At 40.2% G+C, this 25094-nt stretch overlaps 1 protein-coding gene and 1 long non-coding RNA gene across 2 annotated transcripts in view; both read left to right on the top strand.

The window, feature by feature from the left end:
- The window catches only part of LOC147633722 (alanine--tRNA ligase-like), an 80191-nt gene extending 71703 nt beyond the window's left edge, over positions 1-8488 (top strand). The window contains exons 21-22 of the mRNA XM_086804737.1: positions 7933-8109; positions 8201-8488. Coding sequence (XP_086660863.1) covers positions 7933-8109; positions 8201-8275 — 252 coding nt within the window. The 3' untranslated portion in view covers positions 8276-8488. The remainder of the gene's footprint in view (positions 1-7932; positions 8110-8200) is intronic.
- Positions 8489-8516: 28 nt separating this feature from the next.
- Positions 8517-9132, top strand: LOC147633721 (uncharacterized). Its single transcript, XR_015266902.1, has 3 exons — positions 8517-8648; positions 8816-8900; positions 9015-9132. It is a non-coding gene; the product is annotated as an uncharacterized LOC147633721 (long non-coding RNA).
- Positions 9133-25094: the final 15962 nt, after the last annotated feature.

Here is a 25094-nt window from a genome sequence, read left to right as displayed (position 1 = left end):
GGCCAACTTAACTCTCCGATAAGCTTCATCCAAGCTCTCCACATACTGATCAGCCTCAAAGATCTTATCCTTTGTATGCAAAATGGGTGGTACCTTCTTCCCTCCTTCTACAATCTCAAAAGGCGCCTTGCCTGTCGAGCTATGTACAGTGTTGTTATATGCAAACTCCACCAAAGGAAGATACTTTTCCCATTGTTGCTTGTGCTCTGACACATAACACTTGAGAAGATCCAACACTGTAGAGTTAGCCTCTTCTGACTGACCATCTGTCTGTGGATGAAATGACGATGAAAACTTGAGAGTTGTACCCATGTTGTCAAACAACCCTCTCCAAAACAAACTCGTCATCCGTGGATCACGGTCACTAATGATAGACGTAGGCAAGCCATGATACTTGAAGATGTTCGCCATGAACAACTTCACCATATGATCCACTTTAATTGTCTTCCTCACGGGAATGAAATGAGCCTGCTTACTGAACCTGCATATGATAGTCCATATGCCATCATTTCCCGTTTGTGTCCGTGGAAGATCAAATACAAAATCCATGGCAATGCTCTCCCAAGGTCTATCCGGAATAGGTAAAGGCTGTAATAACCCTGGTGTCTTCTGACGGTCAAACTTTACCTTCTGACATACGATGCATTGCCTCACAAAGGCATCAACATCTCTTCTCAAGGTTGGCCAATAAAAGAAAGTCTCCACTACTTTTACCATGGCGTCAATACCTCTATGACCTGCATACGGTGGAGCATGACTTTCAATCATAACCTTGAGTCGCAATGGCCTGGTAACACACAGTCTGCCATGCATCAATAAAAACCCATCTCTGAGAGTGTAATGCTCATGCCGCTGACCCTCAGACATCTGATCATACAACCTTTCAAAATCCTCATCATGGGCATACTGCTCTTTCATTTCATCAAGCTCATGATGATAAGCAAGTGAAACTGCAGAGACCTGTGGCTTGCGTGACAAAGCATCTGCCACTACATTCTTTTTGCCTTCCACATGCACAATTTGGAAGTGAAACATTGACAAAAAGTTTGCCCAACGCATATGCTTCTCTGAAAGCTTAGTCTGCGTGAGGAAGTAACGCAAGGTCTGATGATCTGTCTGCACAGTGAAATCAGCCCCAAGCAAGTAGTGTTTCCATGTAGAAAGAGCATGAATTACAGCCAACATCTCTTTCTCATACACCTGTAAATGCGTCTCAGCATCTTGCAAAACTCTACTCTCATAGGCTATCACATGTCCCTCCTGCATGAGAACTGCACCAATGCTACTTCCACATGCATCACACTGGACAACAAAAGCCTTTCGGAGGTCCGGTAACACCAATACTGGGTCCGAAGTAAGCTTTTCTTTGAGCTTTTTGAATGCTGTAATTTCCCGATCAGCCCATCTAAACGGAGTTGCTTTCTTCGTCAAAGCATGAAGAGGCGAAGCAATTTCAGCAAAGTGCCGTATGTAACGCCTGTAATAGAAACACAATCCTAGAAAGCTGCGTACATCATGCACGGTCCTCAAAGCTGGCCAGTTAAGTATTGCTTCCACCTTTGCTGGATCCACACGGACTCCATGACCAGACACAATATGCCCCAAGAAATGTATCTCCTGCAAGAAAAACTCACTCTTCTTGCCATTAACCACCAACCTATGGTTTCTGAGTTCTGCAAACACGATGGCCAAATGCCTTCTATGCTCTTCCTCATTTTGTGAATGCACAATCATATCATCAAAGAATGTGCCCACAAACTCTCTATGAGGCCTGAAAATCCTGTCCATCATTCTGTTAAATGTGGCAGGCGCATTCGTTAAACCAAAGGGCATAACCAAGAACTCATACAACCCAAACGTGGTTCGGAATGCTGTCTTATGCACATCCTCGGGTCTAATGCGTATCTGATGATACCCGCTTTTCAAGTCAATACGACTAAAAACTGTGGAGCCCTGTAAGCGGTCCAAGATGTCATCGATCCTCGGTATGGGGAATCGATTCTTGATGGTATTCTTATTCAGCGCCCTGTAATCTATACACATGCGCCAAGAACCATCCTTCTTCTGCACTAAGAGCACAGGTGAGCAAAAGGGTGATGAGCTAGGCTGAATCAACCCCTTATTCAATAGCTCCTGCACCTGACTCATAATCTCTTCCTGTTGGGCTGCACTAACACGATACGGCGGTCTATTCGGTGGAGTACTACCAGGAATCAGATCTATGGCATGATCTTCTGGCCTCTCAGGAGGTAATTCTCCTGGCAATGACTCGGAAAAACAGTCTTGAAACCCACTTAAGAAATCAGCCCTGTCCTTATCTAACATTGACAAATTAGACTTAGACTCATCATCCTGTGCATCCTTTACATAAATCAAGTACGCGGAAAGATGCTTTTTCATTACTGATGAAATCGCCGAAGCGGATACAATAGGAACAGATTCCCCTTTGAGTTTTACATCCAATACATGCTCTTTCCCTCTATGAGTCAAAGTAATTTTCCTATTGTAAGTATCCACCACCGCATGTACCCTGTGGCACCATGGCATCCCCAACAAAACATCACAGCCATCCAAAGGCATGATGAAGAACTCCTCGCTGTCCACATAACCCTGCAAATGAAGCCGAAGCTTCCCAATGATAGGAGTAACGGGTTCTGCATACCCTGGACAAGCCATATTTGCCTCATGTAACGGCCCCATCTCCTCTGCGCGAATCCCCAATCGGCCAGCCAAATCTGGTGAAATGAAGTTGGCTCTAGCACCTGTGTCAAAGAAGATCAAAGCATTCTGATCTCTCACTTTGCCCCATGCCCTGCACAACTCTGTAGCTTCACCACTTAGCTGCTCACCCACAAGATCAGGAACTAAGCCTGCAGAAGGCTTTGGTTTCTTTGGCTTGGGCTCTCCTTTATTGTCAGGGTCCTTCTTGGACGTTCTCTTGGGACAATTGAATGACATATGCCCCTCTTCAGTACAGTAAAAACACTTTTGAGCATCTCTCAAAGCCTGTCTTTCCTCAGAAGTCCTTTTGGGCATTGGCAACTTCTTATACTTTGTCTCTGAAGACCCTTTAGCATCACGAGAAGCATGCCCAAATTTTTCAGCTTTCTTGCCCAATTTCTTACTGCCTTTAAACCCAGATGAACCACCTGTGAGTAACGCATTAGCTGTCATAGCATTTTCAATCATCTGTGACATGTTCGTTACTCTTGTCTTTATACAATAATCTCGTACCTCCTTGGGCAGCCCACAACAATACTTCTCAACCTGCTCAGATAATGGCACGGCACGATAAGAAGTCACTGGGAGTAGAGCTTCCCAAAACTTCTTGTTATAATCCTCCAAACTATCACACTTTGAAGCATCCAGCTTGTGCCATGCTGTCATAACATCCACCTCAAATGTAGATGTGAGCCAAACGGAAGAGAAAACTTGTTTGAATTGGACCCATGTGGTGGGTGCTATGCCCTGCAAAAGAAGAGTAGACCACCACTGCAAAGCATTGCCCTTGAGAAAAGTGGCAGCTTTCCTCACCTTTGAGGACTCTGTGTAATTCCCACCAGAAAAAGCAGCATCAAACTGCTGTAAAAAGGTAAGTGCCTTCAATTTATCCTTGGCCCCACTGAAAGTGTCAAACTTCACTGCAGCTCCCCCTTCCTTGTAATCCTTCGCCTTGCCCATAGGCGCTAGATTATCATATGGAAGTGGTTTCGTAAGATTGCTGCCCCCAACATTCATACCCATCATTGGGTCAACATTTCCCATTCCAACACCAGGCATACCATACATCCCAGCCATGTTTCCAAACATTCCATGCTGCATACCTGGCTGCATGCCACCAAACATATTGCCTTGCATCCCAGGTTGCATGCTTCCAAACACATTTCCTTGCATACCGGACTGCATACCACCATACATATTCCCTTGCATGCCAGGCTGAAAATTGGCTCCAAAAGGCCCATACATACCCATGCCTCCCTGAGGATAACCCCCAGTCATGGATTGAAACACTGAGCCACCACCAAAGTACCCTGGATGCATGTTCTGCTGAGGAATAGGTGGCTGTCCATAGAAGGAACTCTGTGGGTTAGCACCAAAAGCATGCTGCATGTTCGGAAACTGGGCAGGAGATGGATCCTGTGGAGTGGTACCACTATGACCTTGAGAAAGATTCTTCGAACGAACCTTCTTCTTCTTTTTCTGGGGCTCTGTGCGGGGTTCTGAGCGAGATCTCAAAAATTCAGCAAATCTCTCACTCTGTGTGAGCTGCATAAAAGTATCCATAACACTAGCCAAGCGATCTTTGAACCGAGCATCATCATCCTCTTTACCATGCACATCTTCTGGCTATGTTACATCCTCATAAGGCTCAACATCTGCAGCCTGTTCTCCTGCAAAAATATCCTCAGATACATCTCTTTCAGGAGAAGACTCTTGCTCTTCTTCTTCATGATAGAAGTACTCTTCCTCTGTATCAGACATGATTGCTGAATTTTCAGCGATGGCTTTCTCCAAAGCAACCACGAGCTCACCCCCTTCAGAAAGTTGATGATTGGTCCCGGGGACGGAACCTTGAAACCGGCCTCTGATAGGAAAACCAGAGTGCGGTAGGAGCAATCACCCGTCCTCTTGTAGTCTAGATGAAAAACAAAACACAGATTGGGGCTAGAGTGCCCAAATCTGAAAACACAGCGACACCTGTTGGCCCCAAAGCTTGGCGCCCCTTGTGGTATTTCTTTATTCAATTAAAATAATATGTATGGCTGAGTACAACACAAAGACCAGCCAAGAGTTTACACCTGTAAGTCCAATCTGACGGCCCACAAATCCTTCTCAGCACAGAGGATCTATGCACACAGATCTGTGTCCTCAAGCAACACACTGTGCCTCCCTCTGATCAGCCAAGATCACAAAGCAGGCCAGCCATGGGCATACATCTGGCATAACTCAAGAGCATGATACATCTTCTCAGCTCAAACATACATGTGCTGTCCAATCTCTGTCTTAATCCCTTGTCAATCTGCCAAACTCCTCCTCTCACAAGGAGCCAGATAACACATACCTGCAGCAGACATCAAGCAGTAGAAAGAGAGATGGATGAACAGAAACAGAGCTTACCAAGTTCAGCTCGTGAAACAACACTGGAGGAAGCAACAGCACCAATCTGTGCTTGCAGGCACTTGAATCCACAACCCTGCTTCACACGTGTGCTTGCACTTGCCTGTATCCTCCTCCTGAAGCTCACTCTTATGCTGTCCTTGAAAAGTACAGATCTGAAAATCAGCACAGTACCCGTCTGTACCGCCTCGGGATACGTGCCAGGAGTTGTACTAGCATAAACAGCCTGCTGTCCACTTCTGTACCTGCCTGAATCAGCATACACAGTTCTGTCCAGCACCCTGAAAAGCGCCGCCTGCACCAGAACTTGCTGTATCTGACTGCCCGTACACTGTACGGCAGTCGTACAGTAGGGTATGGGCTGAAAAACAGACTGTACAGCCTGTACAGGTCTTCTGCGCAGCCCAACCAGTAGAGAAGAAGCCTCACAACCCTGCGCTCCTCTGTCCACAGCAAAACCAGCAGTCGTACAGCACTGTACGGCTGCTGTACGGCCCGTTTACAGCACAAAGCTTGCAGAAAACAGCAGCTACAGCAGATACAGCAGCCGCCTGCAGCTCCTCTTGCTTTTCCACGCTAGCTTTTAAGCGCATGAAGAAACTTCTCCTTTTGCTACACGACTCCCCAAAAAGGGAAGAGAGAGAGAGAAGAGAGAGAAAACTCCTCCCCAATTTAATCCCTAGGGCCCCAACTTTAATAAGTTCCTAGGGCCACTAAGGCCTAGGGGCAAACTTCAATAAACATTAAAACTTAATGTTTTTAGTTTCCCCCTTCACACCTAGGGATGTCCACACATCTTAAACACTGTCCGGGCACCCCCCATGTGAATCATAAAATATTCTGACCCTGCAACCACCATGCCCACACTTGTCCTGCTCCATTTTCACAGGGCCATGACATGCTCTCTTGTGGAGGACCACCGGAGTGCGTGGGGTGCTCACTCGGTGGGGACGTCTAGCCTTGTTGTGGTCAATCTGTCCCGGAAGATCTCGAATGGGCTGAGAATCAGTCAGGCCTCGCTGGTGAGGGCCAAAAAAGTCTGTGATAGATGTCTGTGTGGTAACTTGCCTCTCGAGCTGTTGCCTCAATAGTGCGTCTCTATGGTGCCTCAGCTCTCATAGGTATAATAGTCCGAGACATCTTTGGTATCTGTAATGCATGACCTGTGATGACGGGGCCTGGGACCCCTCCTTGAAGAGACAGTGGTAGTGTCCACGTATCTCATGGTAGACCGGGCATCTAAGTATGTAATGCTCTGATTCTATCTCCCGCGTGCAACATAGTCTAAATAATCGTCCATCCCGTGGGATGCCCTTTGCTCTCCCCATCTCAATCCAAAGGTGATGTGACGACACCCCCAGCTGACCAATGACAATCCTCATGGTGTGGGACGTGTCTATGGAGATAACTGGGTCTTTCAATGAATCCGTCCCCACTGACTCTCAAGAAATGCTCTTTGTAAAACGAGAGCTTTGGGGATAGATTAATCAGGGATTTCCATGCTTGGTCTATATGGAGCGTGGTCAGATCCAGGCGGATGATGTGGTTGGTCTCTTGCCCTGAGAGATCAATCAAGGGGGCGTTGAAGCTGTACCCAAAGGGAGGGAGGTGGTCTATCTGAAAGCCATGTGACTCAAGCCAACTGATGGTGAAAGCCATGTGACTCAAACCAACGGGTGGTGTGTGCATACCCTGCTGTGCCAACTGTCTAGTGTTTAGAGGACTCCAAGGCTAACTGTGGGAGGCGATCTCTATGACATGGTGTATGTATGTGACAGGCTGGAACATGGCATTTATTACGAGAGGGGCTGATCCAAACTCAGCGTGTACTAGGGCATGTGGCACTGACGCCGGACGGCTTTCTCCCAACTCTCCACTCCTCCAGTCCTCTGCTCCCAAGTCCGGTCTCTAGAAAGATGCTCCATAGATCACCGTCAGCGGGCGAGTCAAAGTATCAAATAGCCAACATTTGGTACTAGGTTCTTGAAAGTGAGGGTGAAAACAGTGTCTCTCCAAACGAGCGAGAGGGGCATATCCCCATGCAAGTCGTGCCTAAGTAGCCGGGCCCATAGGAAAGAGCGGGCAAGTAAAACTGGTCCCAAAATTTACATATGATGTAACCACTTCAACCTCATCTCCTCTGTATGTGAAGTAATGGTTGGCTGCAACCGGTGAGAGGTTTGAAAAAGCATAATTTTGGTCTTGCCAAAGGTCCCTCTCATCTCAAAAGGCCTCCCGTGGGTCAAGCTGGGGCTGCAATCCCTCGGCCAAGGTCGAGATGATGGCTATATCATATGCATATAAAAGAACAGGCATCATCATCTGTGCTAGCCGTGAGACCATGCGACCCAGTCAGTCCATGAAACCCAAGATCTCATCAATGTATAGCCCAGAAAAGTGTTGGAGAGTAATAATGATCTGACCACATCGCTGTAAACCCCCCACTTGCTTGCTTTGCGGGGCCTCATGAGAGAGAGAGAGAGAGAGAGAGAGAGAGAGAGAGAGAGTAATAATGATCTGACCACATCGCTGTAAACCCCCCACTTGCTTGCTTTGCGGGGCCTCATGAGAGAGAGAGAGAGAGAGAGAGAGAGAGAGATGAAATGATATATTAACGTCTTCAAAAGGCCAAAATGACCTATGAGACCAAAAAGGTTACAACAATTGGTGGATCTGATACAATGTCTGTGTAAGAAAAGCTAAAAACAACTAACTGAAACTAAAAGTACGGTACTAGGAGCTCCTAATGGATAACATCTGAGAGAGAGATGTTACTGAGATCTTTCTGATCTTCGCTGCTGTCACATTTTTCAGGACTCGGCTGTGATGATGTTTAGTGTGGACAAAGTCACCAATAAAGTTCTAGTGTATGCTGGAGTTCCTGATTCGGTGGCAAGCAAAGGACTTGTGCTAATCAACTGGCTACAAGAAGCTTTGAAACCTATCAATGGGAAAGGTGGTGGCGGAAAAGGCGGTCTTGCTCAGGGACAGGTATTTTTTCTCAAGTAATGGCATCCTTACATTTGAAAAAGTCTTTCATGTAATTTTATGGATTCCAATCTCTTAGTGATTCAAATTACAGGGGAGTAATGCAGCTGGAGTTGAGGATGCTATGAATGTAGCTAGGCGGTTCGCATCAGAAATACTGAGCAAATAAACTGGGGAGCTTTTGGACGGCAACAGTGTTAAGTTGTCGTAGTTGTGAAGTTCTCCATCTCCACGGAGCAACTGAACACTATTAATCTCCTTGTAACTGGAAATTTTTTGTAGCAATTTGATTAGTGCTGCCCAGACATGACCAAGCTCTTGTATTGGAAATATTTCTCGTAATATTCATCAAGGAAGTGAATACACTGCAAATTGCTGATTCTCTCTCTTGCTTTTTGTACAGTATGTCACTCTCTTCTGAAATTATTCTTAGGGATACAAAAAGAGGAGAAATACTCTCAATAGACTACTGTATCCAAAGCAGGCCCTTGGGGACGGATATAAGTGGTTTCCACTATGTTTGGTGTGAATTTCAACAAATGGTATCTTCTTGAATAATTTTGTCAATTATTGTTGAAAGTTGTGGTTGTGGGGTTCTAATTTGGGTGGTGATAAAAGCATGCCAGGACGATGGTAGGACTAATTGATTTTTGATACAATTAAGATTGGCAATTGATGCTTGATCTAACACGGCTTTCCATTCTTCTAGGAATTCGAGGACGAAATGGCCTTGTATGAATAATAATACTAGCTAATTTGCTTGACATGATTGCTCCCACTGTGGACAAAAGGAGGTAAACAAGAAATGAATATCAACTATAACTTGTGTATCCATTTTTTGGTGCTTTTGTAGTAAACAAGGTTTGAATATCAACTTGAAATTGTTTGTTTTGCTTATGGGTTCTCAGGCTTGAGAAGGAGAGCCCTAATGGTACATGGTAAGCTAATGGAAGGATATACCACTATCTTGTAATCAAGAAGAGTATGCATCTATGACTTTACAAATTAAGGTTTTCCCAAGCCAATTGCCACTTTCTTCCTTTGAAAGATGTCATATGTCCAGGAAGTGATGTGGATTTGGTAAGCAAAATGAGGCCAAGGGGAGAACTAGGGAGTTTGTGTGTGAGGGGTATGAGTGACTGGCCTGTTATGTATACAATCCTTTTGTTGACATATTGTAGACAATTGCAATTGCAAATTTTAAACTAGAGGGCACATAGGCCTAGACATTGTTTTGGGAGTTGTTAAATAAAGTGATGGTAAAGGAGGGCTTTCCTAGGGCACACTTATGAGGATTCATGGCAAACTGGCATGCTTTGAGGATTATATTCAATGGTGGACCAAGCAATATTCTAAAGGTAAGGAAAGATTTGCTCCATTAGGAGCAAAGTCTGCAAAATGTGCCTTGTTGTAGTCAAGCGGAGTTCCAGATGGGATGTAGACTATATGGAAGGATGCACCATCTCATGTGATGACTACTAAGATGGAATTCTTGTGCTTGGCTCAAGAAAGGGCATGCAAAGAAAAGTGCAATGCATATGTTGGAGACTTGGATGGTGTGGGAGCATGCAGTATAAGCCCACTGGAGTGAATACATGGTGTGCCATGTAACATAATGACAAGTATATGATTACTAGAGCAAATCTCGCGGAGTCTATACATGGCAACCAATGATGGGGTGAACTATGTGTCATTACTATAATGGATGCACTATTAACATGACTAGCTCTTCACTACAAAATTCAAGGTTTGCTAAATTCCTAAAGGGAAAGCACTTAGGTTGTGGTCCTAGTCTACAAATACTGGCCATCCAATGCTGTATGAGCCCTCTTTCATATAGGTACATTGATGATCTAACTAATGATGCGGCTATATGAATGGATACGACTTTAAGACAAGAACGAGTTGGTGAAATGAGGATTGTAAGAGGGAAGAGGAATCAATCTTTGCAAGAGCTTGTGCACAAGAATGATTTTTATCTATCAAAGCACCAATTTGTGAATGAACCAATGAGAAGGAGACACAATATAAGATACAAATGAAGAGAGAGATGGACAATGCAAAATAATACAAGAGCATAAAGGTCATAAGACTGTGTGTATCAATCATATGCAAGAAGAAAAGCGAGCTGTTAGAGATACTTCAGAGGATAGAGGGATGGTGTAATAGGTTAATTGATGCAAAGGGAATGACAAGTAAAGATGGAGTTCCAACACTTGGCTTTTTTGGCTCAATCAATAAATCTATTGGTGTTAGGAGGTAAACGATTTGGTCTTGTTTGTGGTTGGTAGTGTATGGACTCTCTAATAATGTTGAGGGTGCTTTACCAAAGGTTCTCGAAGAGCTATGTAGTTTACTTGCACTACTCAAATATATTTATAAGAGATTCATAGCAAGCAAAAAGTCTACAGATCCATTACAAGAAACACAATCATCGATGTCATGTAGAGCTTGATAGAGCTCTTGTTTTGTAAAGTTGCATGTTGAAGAGACAATTCTCTTCATCCAGTCCTAGATAAAGGTTTACAAAGCTAAGGTGCTTGCATGGCATATATCTATCACACTAGCATGAGCTTTGCACAAAGTCATCGAACACCGTATAATTCACCTTTCTTTTACAAGACCCTTTGGTGGACACGAAAAATTCCACATGCTCTTTATCCACAACCCCATTCAAACTTAGCACCTTGCTACACTCTAATATAAATAAGAAGCAATCCTGCAATTCCTGATCTTGATAACGGCACTCTTCCATTCACTTGTTGCATCATCTTGCATCTTTGGTCTATGATCCACATGTTTGCTCCCCTTCTTGTCTTCTTCTAGCCACCTTGGTGGTGCACTCGAAATTCTCCAACCTCCAATGCAACAATCTTAGCCTCTGCCCTCACACAAATCCAACATGCAAAGTATCTCTCTTTTGTGAGAAGTTTTTGTGTAGAGGCTTGCAAAAACTCTCCAAAAACTAGTAAGTAAAGGCTAACAAATGAAAAGCTGTATAAAGCCAATGTAATGAATGAACCACATAAGTCAAAGAAAGTCAATCAAGATCCTTTGTTTGAGAGTGAATGATTTGCTGCCTTTGTGGGGCTCATCTTGCTCTTTGTTAGTTTTTACCCTTGGTCCAAGAGAGACTTAGCAATAAGGGCTAAATCTTACAACCTTGATGTTGAATAATGGGCAGGAGGGAGGGAGGGGCCTACCACACTACATGCAAATTCTTGAGAAAAATGTAAACCATGCCCCAAACCTAGACTAATGTGTGAAGCTTTACACCTTGGACAACCCATGTCTTGTATCCTTACGATATGCACACGGCCAAATTCACGTGCTTAACAGAGCTCCATGTTAGCTCTCTATGTACAAAGTGTATCCCACGACTATGGTTGTAGGTCTATCCACAAGATATCGAAACTTGCATCATACACATGTTGATGAAGCACACTATCGTTCCACAAAATGCTAGCTATAGATCTACTGGTATAACACACACTTGAGATCTCCTAGGTTTCTTGACTACTAATGATAAATTGTGGAGAGATGGGTGCTATTATAGCAACTTTGCCATACTAAATTACTATTGTTACAATTTTTCAACACTCACATGTAGCATAAATCTAGTCCTACCTACATACCTTCATCCTTGTAATTCTTTATGGGAAACCCATCCTTGACATAGGCTACCTAAATATAGCTCCAGTTGTAGAAGTAAGCATGGTTGTAATCTATTGGTGTTTCTTCCACTAAGCTAGAATTGTCCTCTCTTGTATGGCTTCTAAGTGGGGTACTTTTCACAAAAGAACAACCAAGTTAGTAATGGTACCACATGCCATGAGAATCTAGGTAAAGCTTTGAGACTCGTTTAGAAGTTGGCATTGCACCTTTATCTTGCCAACACAAGAACTTACACGTGCATCTCCTTACAAATACTCTAATCAAGCACTACCTATGAAAGTATCCACCATTATTCAAGCACATCTTAAAGAGAACCTTCCCTTTCAAAGGTCACTAAAAAAGTCACCATCCACAAGTGCACCTACTCATATAGATCACCAAAACCCTCTTTGAAAATTCCATAGAAATCATGTGGATGAAAGACTCAAATACGTAGATAATGCTCCTCCTCAAGCCCCTAGATTAAAGCATGTATCCACTTGTACTTCCTTGGTTATTTATAAATGAAACCAACATCCTCTAACCTCATGTTGGCAATAGATAGATGCTTGGTCCTCCCTAGGTATATGGAATATACTCAAGAAAGACTCAAATGGGCAAATAATGCATGTATCCACTTGTACTTCCCTGGTTATTTATAATGAAACCAACATCCACTGACCCCATGTTGGGAATAGAAATCATGTGGATGAAAGACTCAAATGGGTAGATAATGCTCATCAAGCTCCTAGATTAAAGCATGTATCCACTTGTACTTCCTTGGTTATTTTAATGAAACCAACATCCTCTAACCTCATGTTGGGAATAGATAGATGCTTGGTCCTCCCTAGGTACATGAAATATACTCAAGAAAGACTCTAATGGGTAACTAATGCATGTATCCACTTGCACATCCTTGGTTATTTATAATGAAACCTGACCCCATGATGGGAATAGATGCTTGGTCCTCCCTACATACATGAAATATACTCAAGAAAATAAACTCTTAAGACACACAAAAGGAAACATTGTTGAAAGAATCAAATGGGTAGATAATGCTCCTCAAACTCCTAGATTAAAGCATGTATCCACTTGTACTTCCTTGGTTATTTATGATGAAAGTAACACCCACTAACCCCATGTTTGGAATAGATGCTTGGCCCTCCTAGGTACATGGAATATGCTCAAGAAATCAAACTCTTTGACACATACAAAATAAGAAATTGCAACTACTGGCTACCACCTCTTTTGATGATGACATATCAATAACCATCCTTTTGTGATGTAACAACCATTGAAAAAATCACTAATATTGTTTAAGACTCTCCACTAAAACATATTATGATTTTGAAAGATTATTCCTCACAAATGGTTGGGAACTTAATCATTATGCAATTATGGCCTAGAAATACCCCTTTTGGGCCTCTTTTGGGAAACTTTGACCACTTTGCTGACTCATGCATATGTTGCAATAGAATGCCTCATGGTTCCATAGTAAATTACTTACCTAGCTTATGGGATCCTACACCGAAGTATCCCCAAAACACACTGTTGATTGATGCAATCTTTCCCTCTTCACGTGTAGCCAACTTTAAAATGAAGATAACTAAGACACATTGCAGATGAACTGCCATCCTTCAATTTTGAAGCAATGTCCTCCTTTATGTTGGTCCAACAAGTTTTTGCAATGTGCTTAGTGGAGTCACACTTGAAATATTAATCTAACATCCACTTGGAGCTCTTTTTGAGAGAGATTGTGGCTTGGACACTCAACTATTTGAATTGTTCATACTATTTTGTCCTTAATAGCTCCTTTGTTGGGGCTATCCTTGCCCTTTTCATGCTAGTGTACATTCAGATGAATTATATTTGAGAGGTTCTATGCATAAACAAACACATACAATGATGGCATTTAGCCATTCATGAACTCGTTAATTAACCTAAATTTTCTCTTGATGAACTTATGAAGCATGGATAATAGCTTTCTAAAGTGGCTATGTAGAACTTGGTTATCTACTCAGATATATTCTCAAAGAAAGTTTCCCCTTGCTTCTTGAGATTGCCAAGGGTGTGAACTCCTTTAATGTTTCTAGTTGTTATGTGTTCAAACCCATGACACTTCAAATAATCCTCCCAGCAAAACAATGTGGAACTAGTCAAAGATGTCTAGGTAATGTACACATGGAACCAATTAGAGCATCTAGCGCCTCTAGTGTGGCTATCCTCTCCCAAGCCCAATTGGTAAGCACCTCACCATCTATAGTTAGATTTACCCATTAGATCTTCATAATTCACTTAAATAATAATAGTACGATGCAGATATGATGTGCAATAATAGTACATGGTGCATGTGCAAATATTTTAATTTGCAAACATAACAATGGGAACCAAAGTATGGTGTGTTGATCCCCCTATTATTTTATTGTAGAACCTTGGGTGCAACACTTTGATAGGCCCTTGGGGATATTTTACGAACAAATAGTCAATAGTAATGACACAAGGATTTGGGCTTTCAATTTTGAGAATCTTGATACCTTTATCCTTTTCAATGTTGAGAATCTTTAATAGTTTATACAAGGATTTGGGCTGAGAATCCCCATACCAATAAGACCAATCTCAGCGTAAATCCTTCGTTTGAGATCTTACCTTTATCATTTTCTTGCAAGTTTGAATTGGCTTGTGGTCTAAAGGCCTTAATTTAAAAAAAGCGATAGGTCTTTGTGGGCATTAGAGAGTCTTTTTTTTTTTCCAAATATTTTCTTAGTGGTGAACAACTACCAACTGCATTTCATACCATGTACAATATGCACCCACTTGTTTGATAGCCTCATGTCCATCTTATGGGCCAACCTTAACTTCTAGTTGCTTTGTTCCATGGGCTCTAACCAATACGGTCACTCTGACCCTCAAAGTTACCCATTAACTTTTTGATCACTTAGCCTCCCCTTTACATTAGATCTTGCTAGAAGTTAACCATATCATAGAGCTAGCGGAAGATAAGCATGTCAAGTAAATCTTATCCCTGTGGTTTTCCCAAGCACAATTATCACTATTGCAATCCATTTAACAAGTCAAATGCTTTAATATGGATCTTTCTTTCGAGATATATTTTTCTTTTAATATGTATCTTGCTTTGGATACATCTTTTTCTTTTTAGTCCAAAGCAAGATTTGATGCAAATGGGTTTATTATGGAAAGATATTAATAGCAAGTTAAGGTACTACATGACATGCTATATGGATTCCCAATAGTAACTATATGCTATATGGGTTTTGTGATGTGCTATATGGATTCCCAATAGTAACTAGATCAAGGTCTTATTGGCTTTAGACTAATCTCAACCAACCAAATGGCAAGTTGTGGAGGTTTGTGAGACTTGATCAAGGTCTTACCCTAGACAACCGATAACTAAGCATGAAAGGTCGTACAAGATTTTTCAACATCTTGCTTACATTAGGACCTTATTGAGCTAAGGGTTTTTTTTTCCACATATTTACTTGTTAAGAAGTGCACTCTATGGTTGATTGGGGACGCCTAAGATACCATTTCACCATGTTGGTAGTTGGTATCATGGGTGATACCACATCAATATACTGATGGCATGCTACTGTTATTGGTATATGCACTTGGGACCATATTATTAGTATTGCAATTGACTTACCTATGTTAAATACTGAGCTAATAGATTATTAGTATTATGTGTTTGTGCCTATCATGCTGGGACTAGTTGTTGAGGAGTCAAATTAATTGTTCTATCCGATGTGATTGACATTTGTGAGTAATAGGTGTTGAGTAGTGTGAGGGTATTGATTGAGGTGTTGCATGGATGGCGATTTGAGCATGGTGTGCAAATACTCGTTGGTGAAATGAGTATTATAAGAAGGAAGAGGATTCAATCTTTGCAAGAGCTTGTGCACAAGAATGATTTTGATTGGTCAAAGCACCAATTTGTGAATGAACCAATGAGGAAGAGACATTATATAAGATATAAAGGAAGAGAGAGATGGACAATGCAAAATAATACAAGAGCATAAAGGTGACAAGACTGTGTGTAGCAATCATATGACTATAAGGCTAATGCAAGAAGAAAAGCTAGCTATTAGAGATACTTAGAGGATAGAAGGATTAAATGTAATAGGTTAATTGATGCAAAGGGAATGACAAGTAAAGATGGAGTTCCAACACCTCACTTTTTTGGCTCGAACAATAAATTAGTTGGTGTTAGGAGGTAAATGACTTGGTCTTGTTTGTGGTAGTAGTGTATGGACTCTCTAATAATGTTGAGGGTGCTTTACCAAAGGTTCAAGAAGAGCTATGTTGTTTACTTGCACTACTCAAATTCATAGCAAGCAAAAAGTCTACATATCCAATACAAGAAACACAATCATCGATGGTTTTTTTCCTAGTAGATGTCATGTAGAGCTTGATAGAGCACTTGTTTTGTAAAGTTGCCTATTTAAAAAACAATTCTCCTCATCTAGTCCTAGATAAAGGTTTACAAAGATAAGGTGCTTGCATGGCATATATCTATCACACTAGCCTAGCCTTTGCACAAAGTCATTGAACACCTTATAATTCACCTTTCTTTTACAAGTTCCTTTCGTGAACACAAAAAATTCCACATGCTCTTTATCCACAACCCCATTCAAACTTAGCACCTTGCTACTTTAATATAAATAAGAAAGAAATCCACTAATTCATAATCTTGATAACATCACTCTTCCATTCACTTGCTGCATCATCTTGCATCTTTGGTCTATGATCTAGCCCTATATTTGGGGCTGGTATTTTTTCTCCTCTTCTTGTCTTCTTTTCTAGCCACCTTGGTGGTGCACTTAAAATTCTCCAACCTCCAATGCAACAATCTTAGCCCCTGCCCTCACACAAATCCAATAAGCAAAGTATATCTCTGTTTTGTGAGAAAAATCTGTGTGTAGAGGCTTGCAAAAACTCTCCACCAAAAGCTAATAAGTAAAGGCTAAAAACACTAATGAAAAGCTGTATAAAGCCAATGTAATCAATAAACTACATAAGTGAAAGTAAGTCAAACAAGATCCTTTGTTTGAGAGTGAATGATTGCTCCCTTTGGGGGGCTCATCTTGCTCTTTGTTAGTTTCCACTTTGGTCCACGAGAGACTTAGCAATAAGGGCTAAATCTTACAACCTTGATGTTGAATAATGGGCATGAGAGGGGCCTCCCTAGTGCCTAAATATTGGTTGGACACTGGCTAGCTCACAATATTTCAAGATCAACATGACTAGCATCTATAGATGTTCATCTTGGTGTGGATGCCACCCGAGTTGCTTGCAAGACCTCTGTGCAGCTTATCACACGGTCTACTTGTTTGCCTACCACACAACATGCAAATTCTTGAGAGAAATGTAAACCATGCCCCAAACCTAGACTAATGTGTGAAGCTTTACACCTTGGACAACCCATCCTCAATTGAGGCCACTCAATTGTGTGAAAGCACTTTACATGCTTTATCCTTGGACAATCCATGCTACATTGATGCTAGTCAATTATGCTTTAGATCTAGATGTCTTGTATCGTTATTACGATATGCACCGGGCCAAATTCATGTTCTTAACATGGTGATTATGAGCTCCATGCTAGCTCTATGTACAAAGATTATCCCACGACTATGATTGTAAGTCTATCTAAACTTGCACAATACACTTGTTGAAGCACACTATCATTTGACCGAATGCTAGCTATAGATCTATTGCTATCCATGTTTAAACACACACTTGAGAGCTCCTAGGTTGCTAATGAAGAAGGAAACAACATTGATGATAAAGTGTAGAGAGATTGGTGCTATTATAGTCCCATCAGCCCCTTAAAGTGTTGGTCGACCTCATACATGACCTGCTTGCATGTCTATCCAACTTTTCCATACTAAATTACAAATTTTCAACACTTAAAGTGGATCAAATCTAGTCCTACCCACATAACCTCATCCTTTTAATTCTATGGGAAACGGATCCTTGACATAGGCTACGTAAACATAGCTCTAGCTCTACTAAGCATGGTTGTACGCTATCGGTGTGCCACACTTTCTTTCACTAAGCTAGAATTGTGCTTTTTTGTATGGATTCTAAGTGGGGTACTTCACAAAAGAACTACTAAACTCAAGTTAGTAATGATACCAGATGCCATGAGAATATAGGTGAAGCTTTGAGACTCATTCAGAAGTTGGCATTGCACGTTTATCTTGCCAAGGCAAGAACTTACAAATGAATCTCCTTCTAAATACTCTAATCAAGTATTACCTAAGAAAGTATCTCCCATTATTCAAGCACATGTTGAAGAGAATATTCCCTTCCGAGAGTGACTAAAAGCATCCCCACATTCGGAAGTGTACCTACTCATATAGATCACTAAAACCCTCTTGAAAAATCCATAAAGATCACGTGGATAAAAGACTCAAATGGGTAGATAATTCTCCTCAAGCCCCTAGATTAAAGCATGTATCCACTTGTACTTCCTTGGTTATTTATAATGAAAGTAATGCCAACTAACACCATGTTCAGAATAGATGCTTGGTCCACCCTAGGTACATGGAATATGCTCGAGAAAATAAACTCTTTGACACATACAAAATACAAAATTGCAATGACTAGATACCACCTCTTGTGATGATGACATATCAATAACCATCCTTTTGTGATGTAACAACCATTGAAAAAATCACTAATTTTGTAAAAGACTCTCACTAAAACATATTATGGTTTTGAAAGATTATTCCTCACAAATGGTTGGGAACTTAATCATTATGCAATTATGGCCTAGAAATATCCCTTTTGGGCCTCTTTTGGGAAACTTTGACCACTTTGCAAACTCATGCATATGTTGCTATAGAATGCCTCATGGTTCCATAGTAAATTACTTACCTAGCTTATGGGATCCTACACCAATGTATCCCCAAAACACACTGTTGATTGATGCAATCTTTCCCTCTTGACGTGTAGCCAACTTTGAAATGAAGATAACTAAGACACTTGCACATACACCACCATCCTTCAATTTTGAAGCAATTTTCTCCTTTATGTTTGTCCAACAAGTTTTTGTAATGTGCTTAGTGGAGTCACACTTGAAATATTAATCTACCATCTCTTTTTGAGAGATTGTGGCTTGGACACTCTGCTACTTGAATTGTCCATACTCTCTTTGTCCTTAATAGCTCCTTTGTTGGGAGCTATCCTTGCCTTTTTCATGCTAGTGTACATTAGTATGAATTATATTTGAGAGGTTCTATGCATAAACAAACACATACAATGATGGCATTTAGCCATTTAACTACATGCTATATGGGTTTTGCGACGTGGTATATGGATTCCCAATAGTAACTACATGCTATATGGGTTTTGCGACGTGGTATATGGATTCCCAATAGTAACTACATGCTATATGGGTTTTGTGACGTGGTATATGGATTCCCAGTACTAACTAGATCAAGGTCTTATTGGCTTTAGACTAATCTCAACCAACCAAATGGCAAGTTGTGGAGATTTGTGAGACTTGATCAAGGTCTTACCCAAAAAACTGATAACTAAGCATGAATGGTTGTGCAAGATTTTTTGAAATCTTGCTTACATTAGGACCTTATTAAGCTAAGGGGTTTTTTTCCACATATTTATCTGTTAAGAAGTTCACTCTATGGTTGATCGGGGACACTTGAGATACCATTTCACCATGTTGGTAGTTGGTATCATGGGTGATACCACATCAATATACTGATGGCATGCTACTATTATTGGTTTATGCATTTGGGACCATATTATTGGTATTGTAGCTGACTTACCTATGTTAAATACTGAGCTAATATATTATTAGTATTATGTGTTTGTGCCTATGAATGTGATCATGTTGGGATTAATTGTTGAGGAGTCAAATTAATTATTTTATCCACCAATGAGTAATAGGTGTTGAGTAGTGTGAGGGTATTGATTGAGGTGTTGCATGGATGACGATTTGAGCATGGTGTGCGAATGCTAGTCATGGAGTCACGTGGAGTGTTTCTAGCAATGTGCCAATTTTCATATTTCATGAACTCCATATTTTGGCTTTGGATGGGGCATCTTATCTATAAAGGCAATTTATATTCCATGGTTGGCATGTCATCTTAGATGTGTAAGGCATCAATCAATTTATTTATTTATTGTAAAGCTTAGTGCACAAGGCACTAAGCTTATTTTTTAAAAAATAAGACCTAAATTTAGATGGAGTAAGCTATTATGGGCTCCATGGGTGTATTTTTGGCAATAAAAGTTAAAAATAATCTAGATGGGAACAAAAGCCATCATTTAGAGGGGGCAAGATTAGAACCAATGCTCTTGTTTCAAATTTTTAATCGTGTATCTTACAATGAACTTTGAGTCATTTTAATAGTATTAGAAAAAGCTTAGAAAACTTCATGAGACACTACAGATAAAAGAGTACAAATGAAAATTCTTAGTAGAAACTTTGTAGAGGGTAGGTTTCCCTTGGCGATAGCTTTGAGACTTTAAAATTAAATAGACTATGACATTAGCAAGACATAAAATTTCAATGAAATCTTGAAGGCAAATTCTATAGCATTGACATTAGTTATATTGGTGGCATTCTAGCTAAGCAAGAGGGAAAGACCATAAATGATAGCGGGTAGGTATTCCCTTGGCTATAGCTTTGAGACGTCAAAATTTAATAGAATATGACATTAGCAAGAGGGAGACTATCAATGAAAATTTGAAGGAAATTTCTATAGCATTAACAATAGTTATATCGGTGGCATTCTAGCTAAACAAGAGGGAGAGACCATAAATGATAGCTAGGAATACTCTGGAAAATTCTAGTGACATTGCACACAAGTGAAGTTATCAATCATGAACTTAGATTGACCATAGAGAGTCTTCTTTAGCTTAGATAAAAATATATGTTAGAACACTATTAGCTCCCAAGTGTTTATACAAATTTAAACAGTCATGGTAGTCTGGTGTTTAGTATATGAAGAAGATACATGTAAGAACATCATTTACTATCAAGAACTGAGACACTAAAACCTTGAAGTGTGATTAGAAAGTGATGCACATATAACTCAACTACTTGACCATCGATGATTATATGTTACACATTGTCCTTTTTTACTTTCACATTGAAGAAGAAACCTTTTACAATATTAAGCTTTGTTGGTGTCATTTTTCTTGATGTCATATGGGTATGGGATGATATAAATGTTCAGAATCTGAAAAAAATTAATTTTTTGTTGTTAAATTTCTTTTTATCATACTGGTATGGGATGGCAATGATGTTGAACAATCACAATGTTCATATGGGCTAGAAAGACACTTGACCAGAATCCATTTGACTTACATGATGGTAGTAGTCCTCATGACTTCATTTCACTAAGGCCATTTAGACATTTACCATTTAGAGTTAGTACTATTTAAAGCACTCCCTCCATACATTCAATTGTATAGTCACTCTAGAGATGGTGCTTGGTGGATGCTTAAACGGTTTTTCCACACTTATCGAGACCTCATCAACTCGAATAAACAAACATGCAACAAAGGTTAGTTTGTAAACCCAAGCAAGAGGGATGTTAGTAGGAAGTCCACTCTAGGGATGTGTGAGATACCATTGTACCATGCTGGTATTCGTATCATGGGTGATGCCACATTAATACTGACAGGCTAGTGTAATTGATATATGTATTTGTCAATCCCTTCATTAATCCAAGTTGATGGTCATCTCCACCAATTGATTATGCCACTTTTGTTCCTTGGTCTACTTCCAATTGTTGCTTCCTTAGAGCTCTTTTGCATTTGGCTAGTGCCTTCTTCCTAGCTTTCCTCTCGCACCAAAGCGTTCAGCTTCTTTTATGTGGCTACTTTTTTTCTCCTAAAAAACTCATGCCCAAAGCCTTAACTATGATACCATATGTGAGAAAATACTCATTATTTACAAACAAAATTACAAGATCTACCACAAGCAAAACCAAGCATAACTTACAAATAAACAAAGATGAAGACTAATACTGACTTACTATTGCAATAGATGATAACAATAGATGGCTTTTGATTCCTACCCCACCCATATGCTTTGATGAAAGAGCTTCACTGGCATGTTTTGGAAAATTTAGACACAGAATATGTATATGTTGAGAATATAAAATGACATAAGCAATGAAGGTAGATGAGCATATGAATGAAAAGGGGATATGCTACTCGTCTAAATATATCCTCCACCAGTGGTTGCCACCCATGGTTGAATCCAATTTGACCCAAAATTGCCCACATAAAGATAACACACTCCACCTAACGATAAGATCACACTTTGTTAGCAAAAGTTTTAGTTTTAATCAAAAGACTTTCCTTCAACTGAGTAGGGTAACAACCTACAAAACTTAGCGGCAATTATGCTTTCTAAGTTTTAATCAAAACACTTTCCTTCAGCTGAGTAGGGTAACAACCTACAAAACTTAGCGGCAATTATGCTTTCTAAGTTTTTATTAAAAATTCACCTCCAACATGCAAAAAAGTGGGAGATTGGCACTCTTAACCTCTCTGATTTCAGCCACAAGCTGTAGCACTATGTGCATCACTCATATCTCGATGTTAACTTGTGACTTATTATATGGGCACATTTCTTTAAGCACATATAATAAAAAAAGATGCTTACACTATTAATAGTGTAAGCATGTTTTCCTCATTACTAGATGTGCACATTTCTTTAAGCACATATAATATAACAAAAGTAGATCTTCATCAAGAGAAGGTGATTGCTTTGTAGTTCTAGTAGGCAATGACAGCAGAACACCCCAAGTTGTGAGAGGTAGTCAGCATCTAGCTCCTTCTCACAATAGCACATAGCTCCTTTAATAGGCTTCTAAAATTGTGCAACAGCTTCCTCATCAACCATTGAAGAAGATAAACATTCAAGAAGCTAAAAGCACAAAACTTAAGAACTATATTTAGGCCTAACCCCTTGTTCACACAAGGGGTTAGGCCTTTCAAGTATATAAATCAACTTAGACATTAGAGTCACACTATCATGGGTACATTATAGTTACCATCTTCTTTGGCATGGGCATCCTCAAATAAATTGGCTTTCAACATCATTTCCTTCCATATGAACCTTTAAGATAGCATTAAAATGGGCTTCATCAAGGGAATTCAACTTCATCCATGGATCTTTATCAACACTCATGTCATCAATGCAATCTCATTGACTTTTCAATCTTCATTTGACATGAGTGTCTCCATCTAGATCTACCACCACACCAACAATTTTTATAGTTAGTAGATATGTGAATGGAAAAGCTACCACCAAATAACCAACATTGATCAATAGAGTGCTTTCTTGACAAGAAGGAAAGCTTGGAAGAAACGAGCTAAACAAATGCAAACTTCCTCAAACCCACTCAGCCTTTGATCCCACCAAATAACTAACAATCATCAAAAGAGTGATTCCTTGACAAGAAGGCAAGCTTCCAAGCGAGGAGTCTTGGGAGGAAATGCACCAAAATATAAATAAAAACTTTGGTAGAGGAACCAGTAAACCCATGGAAATGGGGTGCCATAGTCCTCCAAGCCCCACATTGGCCCCAACTAGCTCAATAAATATAGAAAATAGTGTCATAAACTTTGTAAAAAGGGGATAGAATTGTCCTATTTTTAGGTGCTCTTTGGGTGTAGCTCTACTGAAAATGATGCACAAAGAAGCTATAAACTTTGCACTATTCTTGCTTTATTTCACATGTAAGTGAGAAATTTGCAACATAAGTGTGGTACTTTGAGTTTGCCTTGCTTAATCCATCTTCACTTTAATCGCATCTATATCATCATGAAGGCCATGATAATTTGCAAGTGAGAAATTTGCAACATAAGTGTGGTACTTTGAGTTTGCCTTGCTTAATCCATCTTCACTTTAATCGCATCTATATCATCATGAAGGCCATGATAATTTGCTTCATTAAGGCCCTAATAGTTTGCTATGATTCACCCTAGCTCACCAAATTTAATTTTCCATACAAGAACACTAGATATAAATGTTTCAATGATCATAATAACAAGTGTGTTCCAAGATGACATAGTGGAACCAAGCACAAACACTTAAAACAAGGATCCCTCACTCATCCAACCAAAGGGATCCTTGTCTTGATGAAGATCTACTTTTGTTATATGATTAGAAAGTGAATCACAACAATGTATAACTCATCATCTACTTAGGTCAAATGATCATCCTTGGCATGAATAACCCCGTTGGCTAGGCATGTAATATCCCACATTAAGGTGATAGGATACTTGTCTCAATTTGATACAACCCATATTTCCCAAAAGAGCAACATTTATTGAGTAAGAATCACTAACTTTACAAGTGACATGTACTTTCACCCAAGCTATCCCATGGTTTTTTTGAGAACGCTAGGATACTTGTCTCAACCTGATACAACCCATCTTCCTAACAAATTAACATTTATTGAGTAAGAACCACTAACTTTACAATGGCATGCACTATATCCCGTGATTTTTTGAGGAAGCACCACTACATGCATAGAGGTATATATTTGGGTGTAAGGTTGCATACTCCTACAAACTACATATTTGGGTGTAAGGATGCATACTCCTACAAACTACATATTTGGGTGTAAGGTTTCATACTCCTACAAAGCACATATTGGGGTGTAAGGTTGCATACTCCTACAAACTACATATTAGTGTGTAACATTGCATACTCCTACAAAATACATATTTGGGTGTAAGGATGCATAATCCTGCAAACTACATATTTGGGTGCAAGGTTGTATGCAAAGTCCTACAAACTACATATTTGGGTGTAAGGTTGTATGCAAACTCCTACAAACTACATATTTGGGTGTAAGGTTGTATGCAAACTCCTACAAACTACATATTGGGGTGTAAGGCTGCATACTCCTATAGGCTACATATTTGGGTATAAAGATACATACTCCTACAAAATATAGTTTTTGGACAAACAATCTAGGCCACTGCATATGACCTATCATGGGTCAGTTCAACACAACCCAAAATGATGGCCCATTGTTTTTTTTAAAAGCACCACTACCCTTATTAAGGCATGCTTTTGGGCATGGGGATGTATACGACTACAACCCATGAGTTTTTTTATAGAGATCTTGAGGGGAAAAGGGGGGAGTAGATGTATGGAGCTATGGATAAAATTCTTCTCCTAAACCACAATTGATGTATTAGTTCCCCCACAATGAGCTGCGAAAAGACCTCGATCAAGGTATGGCTTGCCTAGGTGGTACTGAAACAACTCAGAAGATCATTGTAGCATAAAGATTATCAAAAGTTTGAAACAAAACCATGAA

This window comes from Cibotium barometz, chromosome 11, assembly GCF_041138505.1.
Source record: "Cibotium barometz isolate CiBa-2024 chromosome 11, ASM4113850v1, whole genome shotgun sequence".
Taxonomy (NCBI): Eukaryota; Viridiplantae; Streptophyta; class Polypodiopsida; order Cyatheales; family Cibotiaceae; genus Cibotium; species Cibotium barometz.
The sequence above is the reverse complement of the archived record's forward strand: the minus strand, read 5'-3'. Positions and strand labels throughout refer to the sequence as shown.